The sequence below is a fragment of the Porites lutea genome, chromosome 10 (assembly GCF_958299795.1).
Source record: "Porites lutea chromosome 10, jaPorLute2.1, whole genome shotgun sequence".
Lineage (NCBI taxonomy): Eukaryota > Metazoa > Cnidaria > Anthozoa > Scleractinia > Poritidae > Porites > Porites lutea.
Genome location: NC_133210.1, coordinates 31,821,749 through 31,828,780, shown reverse-complemented (window position 1 = coordinate 31,828,780; position 7,032 = coordinate 31,821,749). Strand labels below are relative to the sequence as shown.

The following is a 7,032-nucleotide window of genomic DNA, read 5'->3' as shown; positions in this document are numbered from 1 at the left end:
TGCACTGAGGAACTTAGCGGGGGAGGTATCGACCACCCTCAGACTTTACTCATTACTGGGAGACGAGCAATCCACCCATCCCCTAACAAAACGTTAACACTTACTTCTTACTTATGACAAAATGATGGGTTTAGGAAGGGGTGGGTAGGCAGATTAGAAGATCCCTGAATTTTCGCTTGAGTGTCAAAGAGATGGGAGATCTTTGGCCTGCCTTAAAGACTAAATCCATCCATCTTTTGATCAGTGTTGCATTGCTGATCCTGATCTACGCCAAGATGCGACTCATTTTCACTGTTTTTTGTCCAAGTTGCCCTTGCAAGATTTAGTTTCCCAGTGGAATTAAAATCTTCCTTACTGAGCGCCAGGGGTCGATTATCAGAAACATTGACGACGGTGGAAGAGCAGAATCGCCATTAAAAAGGTTTATATACTGACGTAGTGTATATATAATAGTGTCCTCAGTAAGAAGAGAGAGCCTCCTACCCTCGGCCAGATCATTCATTGGCACGTAAGCAAAGATGTTGGTATTTTAAGTGTGTCTTTTGAGCAGCTCAAAGTTCTGTTTCGGGTCGTTTTTAGGTGCGATGGAATGCGGTGCTAACCAAGTGGATCACGGGTTCAGAGGATGGTACTATTCGTGTTTGGGTATGTGATGATTTATAACAGCAAGAAACCGATATCCCCCGTTTAGTGAATCAATAAGCTGGCTATTTGCTGACATCACATGACGTCTTACAAAAGACTGAACAGACATAGCCTGCAAAACAGCCCCTATTTTTGCGTGCGTCAAAAACGCCAACGCGATCAAGCCAAAGTAAAGATGGAGAGTGAGATTAAGGAGAGAAACTTCAAGCTGTGAAAAACCGATTTTGAGAAAGAAAACCGAATGTCTCTTTTTTTCAGTTGAAGTCTAGAAAAGACACTGAAAAAAAAAAAAACAATACTCACCATCCAAAAACACAAACTAACTAACAATGGTTTCTGCGACACCAAATTTCACGGTGGCCGGCACCCGTTTTTACTACTAACTTGTTTCCAATCCACTCATGACAGAGAGCAGACGGAATGGCCTGTGATCTAGTTCTCAGTGCCCAAGGAGCAGTGTCGGCACTTTGCATTGACCAAGTGAACGGTTGCATTGTAGCAGGAGTGCAAGAAATTATTAGGTGAGAAGAGACGCCATATTACGAGGCGTATAACGTGTTCTCAGACCAGCGTGAAACCAATGTGGCCAATCAAAACATTTAACCAATCAGAATGCGAAGCTAGTACGTGTAGCCAATGCTAAGCGCGGGAAAAAGCGCGGGTTCAAGGAAGTATCGATTGGTTTTGTTTGTTCTTCTGATTGATGGAGAAATCAAAGCCAATCAAAATAGCCCAAACATTTGCGCAGTTCCCACTTTTATGCCTTTACAAATGTTGGCTATTTACACTTTTTCATTTCCCGGATTTCAAGTAATCACCCTTTCGAAGTCGACTGTCGAAGTCAATAATCGCACAGGAAATAAGAATATATCTATTTGAACAGTCTCTTGTTTCCGACTGGTCATTGTGAGATTGTACAGAAAAACCTCGTTTTCATGGCTCTCTGTTACTCGTTCCTACAGGGACGAGTAGAAGGACCCTGGGAACAATCGTGAAATTGGGTAGATTTTGTTTTCCCAATTGGCTTATTTGGTCGCGCCATCGCTTATTAGGTCGGTTACTACGAAGTTGCGCAGGAACCTGGTTCCAAATCCGTGCCCTACCAACAGTCCCATGGGGAAATTCGGCACAACAAGGACCCAGTCCCTTGCGCAACCTCGAAATTTTGACATATTGGCGGAAATTAACAGATGAGATGGCGGGTCATAAGATTAATTTTTGTTGTTTTGTTTTGTTTTGTGTTTCTCATTCCCTTCCTTTTGTCAAGGTGTTTTAACTCTTTAGAGAGAAATGTCATTTACTGACTATGTTTTCGTTCCCCAGAGTATATGATCCAGAAAGTCGTAAAATCGTTCAGAAGAATCTTGGGCACAATGATTCCGTACGCTGCATTATTCACATTCCCGAGAGGAGTCAGGTATTACTATGAAATTATTCCTTTGTTTATTTATTTGTTGTTTTCTTCTTGGATTTGCGAGGGGAAACTGGGCGAGCAAAACATTAGTACCCAGCAGAAGGAGTAAGAGTATCGGATAATGATTTCGATATCGGTACCGGGTATCGAAAAATATCGGTAGCGGGTATCGAAAAAATCAGGAAAGAGTATCGTACGTTTAAACTATTCTTAGAGTTTGTTTTTAAGAGTATGACAAATTGATCTATCCTACGAGCAGAGTCTGCTTGCAGGGTAAAATTGATTTCAATTTTTTCGATTTTTCTATCTCGTGTAAACCCATCCTAAGTTTTCTTTGTTTATCTGTTTATTTGCCGTAGTATGTTTCTGCTTCGTGGGATAAGACAGTTCGAATTTGGAACGCGTACAAGAAATGTAAGATAGTAGCTGTTAATTTTTGTGCTTTATTATGAATTATATTTTCTGAAAGTTAACTTACACGTGTACATTGTTCACAATTTCATTTTCTTCATTGTATTTTTAGCTCGCAAAAAACCTGCGAAAGACACGACAGAATTTGCTGACTCCTGATGTGGATGGCTCAGTTATATAAGAATGGCTAGAAACATAGTATTCACCTGCCTACCGCGGAGTTCTAACATATCAGAAACCTATTTATATTATATTTCTTATACACAAAACTGTAAAACTGTAAATATGTAAATATTAATTTCAATTCTATTTTCATTTTAAAATTATTTTTGTATTATAATATACGGAAGAAAACAAAAAGCATTTAATATAATCCCACTGGATTACAGTTGGATTTACATATTGTAACCTTCAAAAGGGGCCAAGCTTTCGCGTAAACGGTCAAGTAAGGATTTAAGTCACAGAATTCAAAGTTACAACACCGTTCGAAACTACCTAAAGGCTAAATTATAATGAGCAATGTAGTGCAAGCAAGTCACCTAAAATACTAACAACTGGCCTTAGTTGTTTGAATGGCCGGTAAATAGTGTTATCTACAGGGTAAATCTCCGGGGGAGGAGGTTCTTTAGGAATTTTTGGATGGGGATGTGCCGCTGGGACCCTGGAACCCTTACCCTAAGCCAGAGCTAGTTCAGCTGAATTCTTCTACTCTACGTATACTAGACTAAACTCCCCCAACCACCTCCCCTCCCCCTATCCTAGGAACTACAGGGAACACTAACACAGTCCAGCCAAAACAAAACCGATTTGACTTTTTGTATTTTTGAGTTCAATTCCAGGTTCTCCTAGTCTAGACTAAAACCTTCAACTAATTGATCAGTGTCCTGGAAAATCATCCCTATTCTAGACCCAAACTCTCTGATTTATATACCCTATCCCAGAGTGAACCGCTTGAAAACCATACCCTTCACAGCGGCACATACCTATATAGCCCATATATGGCAGTACCCGCCACCCCCCCCCCCCCCCCCCACCCCAATCCCACTGGATAGCGCAATTGGTTTCCTCAATAGTTATTCACTGGATAGTGGTTTTATCCGGTAGATAACACTATCCAGCTTTTGAATAACCAAGGTCTGAAGAGTGAGATCAAGTTTTAGTTCTCCTGATGAATCAATGGTTGACCCTCCTCGTGTCTTGCTCTCTTTAATCTGGTATTAAGCCAGTAAATCAGCTTTATTAAACCCATCATCAACCGAACGAGCTGCGACATCAGTAACAAGGCAAGGAAAATGATAAGCGTTAATGGAATGACGCCCAGTAGAATCGCTTCGGCCCAAACACAGCGGTATACATGTTGTTTTTGAATACCTTGATACTCAGTTCCTGCAGAGTAATACGATGCTACTCCGACATTTAATATTGCTATGATGACCAATGTTGCCAAGGAAACAGTCTCGGCTAGGTTGGCCAAGTACTTTGCAAAGGGCTTTGTGTGGAGGTGGTGTAAAAGGAAGATAAGGCACGTGATGGCCAGGCAGACAGACCGTAGGAAGGTTTGAGTAATGAACCAACCAATCAGGATTAAGATAAATCGCCGGCCAATCAGAATGCCTTCCCAGTAGATCTTGCCTGGTGTTTGGTCGTCTTGGTTTTGCTTGGAAAATGGTGCGCTTAGAACTTCAAGGATAGAGGCCTCTAAAGAACATTGGAGTGATGTTTCACGATCCTCTTTAAGATCAACAATAGACGACTTTGATTTCAGTTCGTGGGAGAAAAGCGGCCACTTTAACGCTTTCTTTAGGTATACAACACCGGCATAAAGCAGGTATGGAAGAGGAAAAACGCGAGCCAGTAGAAACTTCTTCGCTGAAATTTGTCGCCGATGTAGGCGCAAGGAGCCGTCATACAGCATGAATATAAAGGGAAATAAAAACAGAGTAATGACTGCTATAGTGCTCTTTTGCCACCATTGATAGCACGTGATTTCCGCGTCGTAGTACCATCGATGCACGTGCTGTATTTCTACACAGTACAGTAGCCTCATTGTGGTCCCTGTCACTGCTGAGTACCCTAGCAACACGCTCTCAAGGATCGCTCCCAGGTATGGACCTTTTACGGGAAACACTGGAGTACGCTTGCGCAGTTTGTTAAGCCCGCTGTGCAGAAGGTAAATAAACAGTATTGCCAAGAAGATTGCCATGACGACAAACACTTGAGTCAGTGTTTTGGTCAGCGGCGTGAGATCTGCAAAAGGGCAAATATTCCAGTCGCTATGAGGATATAGTTTAAAGTCGAAAATGCTTGTTATTGGAAATACAATCTTATCTGTTAATAATTCTCCTGCACCATATGATGGAACAGTCAACAGTCCTGCAACTTGATAAAAATAAAAGAGAATTTTCAGGTAACCGTGGGAAGAAAACGATGACGTAGCTATTGCTTTCTGTCCATTTTCCGATTTGTCGACGTCGTGGTAATCTTTTCGGCTGTTACTTGAGATGAACCATGTTAACATTTTCATTATCTTTTGAAAAACTGGAGGTTTACGGATAAGGTAAAACGCGAATAACATTGCGCAAATGAAAAATACGATCAGGTACCAGAGATGAGTGCATTCGTCGTCCCAAGCACAGTTAGTGTGGAATAACGCCTCGCTGAAATTCTCCTTACAACTGCCACAGAGAATCCCTGTCCGGTTACCTTGACAACCAGACTTCTGATAGCTTTCATTGTGGTAAGGGCACTTTTGATTGACAGCTGGGCAGCAGTACCCATGTGGGCACAACTGAAAATGTACCGAGTCACCCATGGGGTACCCCCAGAAATTTGGCCTTGCCGCCACTTCCTTGGTACAGTTGCCTCCATTGGGACATGGAAGGCACTGTACGTTGTGCTCCATTTTCAGACCTCTACTTGAGCCCCTTTTTATACTGTACGTGCTTATAGAGCAGGGCTTAGTAAGAATAGAGAACCATGTTACCCACGTGGTCTTCTTGTTAATGGTTTCCCAATGTGGAAAGTTATGGAATATCAGCTTGCTTCCTACCGGGGATTGAATTTTCACGGAATGGTCGATAGAAACATTGTTTGCACCCTCAACAAAGATTAGACCCTCTCCGTCATAGCTGAGGGGATCAGAAATAAACGAGCTCTCGGTAACACTTATGTTTCCAAAACTTGTAACCTTTAAGAAGCCATGATATGGCTGCTCTTCTGTTGTGTTAAAGATGTTAGACTTTTCCGACTGGTAAAACTTCGTTTTGAAAATTGTTAATCTGGTCGAACGTAGCTGAACTGACAAATGAGATCCGTAGGCGCCTCCAAAGTTGTTTTTAAAAGAACAGTTTTCAATTCGGACTACATCAGCGTTAACTATTGATAGCGCGCTTTTTGCGACACCAGAATTTCCACGAAACAGGGTGTTGTTCATGGCTACTATCGCACCTAAACTGATCACACTGGTATCCAGGCAAAGGTCAGACCTGCCAGAAATCTCTAACACCCCTGACTGACAGAAATTGTCCTCGAAGGCACTCCCTTGAAAACTCAAGAAATATGGCGGTTGATTCATAGACACTTGGAAAATATTACTTTTCCCTCTGCAGTTGTTTCTTAGGATCGAGACGTTGGTTAGCTTAAAACTTGCGTTTCTCTTACTTCCTGCGTTGAGACTTATCATAAAGTTGTCATTGTCGCTTATCAAAGTATTCTCCAAGGATACGTCACCTGCGTGTTGAAAGAATACCCCTCCTCCAGCGTTATGTTGAATGGTACAAGAATCGATCTTCAAGAAGCCTTTGAAAAGGACCAAAATGTCGTATTGGGCGGGAGAAATGGCTTTATTTTGAATAAACTTGGTGTTTTGTATTTTCACACGCGCTTGGGGTGACGTTAACAAAACTAAATGCAAGGTCCCTGCCTCTACAGCGCCTGAATTCCTAATGAATTCACAGTTAATAATATAATAAAATGTCTCGATAAAGTGTTTTCAACAAGTTAACTTTTATAGCTCCAGCAATCTTTTGTTCGGCAGTATTTTTGACGAAGCTGGTGTTTATAAGTAGGAGATCCTTCATGTAATCCACATAGAATGCCATGGCTCCACCCCCGCCAAAGCTACATAAGCGATCCACATTAATGTAAATTTTATTTCCAATGAAATTTGAATCGTGAATATTGATAGTGGCATTGTTTAGATAAGAATCCATTGTTCCAACAGCCAACGCGCCGCCAGATGCAACAGATGTACCAGAGCCTTCGTTTTGAATAAAATGACATCTTTTGATGTCCAGCTTTAGTAAAGTTAACTCAGTGAATGCGCATGCGCCACCGTTAATCCCCGCATTGGAGCGAAAAAGTGTCCTCGACATGAAAACGAGGGCTTCTCGTCTGAATCCTTTAACACTTGGGGCTCCTCCATGTCTATCCTCCATTGACGTTGCCATTTTATTTTCGAAAAACGTACTCCTAGTAATTTCAAGTTGAACCGAGTTTCCATCACGAATGTTGATAGCCCTGCCAATGTTTCGCCTGAAGTGAATCGTCGTTAAGTTTATGAC

The 7,032-nt window shown here is 41.7% G+C and overlaps 1 protein-coding gene across 1 annotated transcript in view; it reads left to right on the top strand.

Annotated features, from left to right (window-relative positions):
* Positions 1-2,793, top strand: part of LOC140951197 (uncharacterized) — a 14,606-nt gene extending 11,813 nt beyond the window's left edge. The window contains exons 21-25 of the mRNA XM_073400426.1: positions 580-645; positions 1,054-1,166; positions 1,969-2,062; positions 2,419-2,473; positions 2,583-2,793. Coding sequence (XP_073256527.1) covers positions 580-645; positions 1,054-1,166; positions 1,969-2,062; positions 2,419-2,473; positions 2,583-2,629 — 375 coding nt within the window. The 3' untranslated portion in view covers positions 2,630-2,793. The remainder of the gene's footprint in view (positions 1-579; positions 646-1,053; positions 1,167-1,968; positions 2,063-2,418; positions 2,474-2,582) is intronic.
* Positions 2,794-7,032: the final 4,239 nt, after the last annotated feature.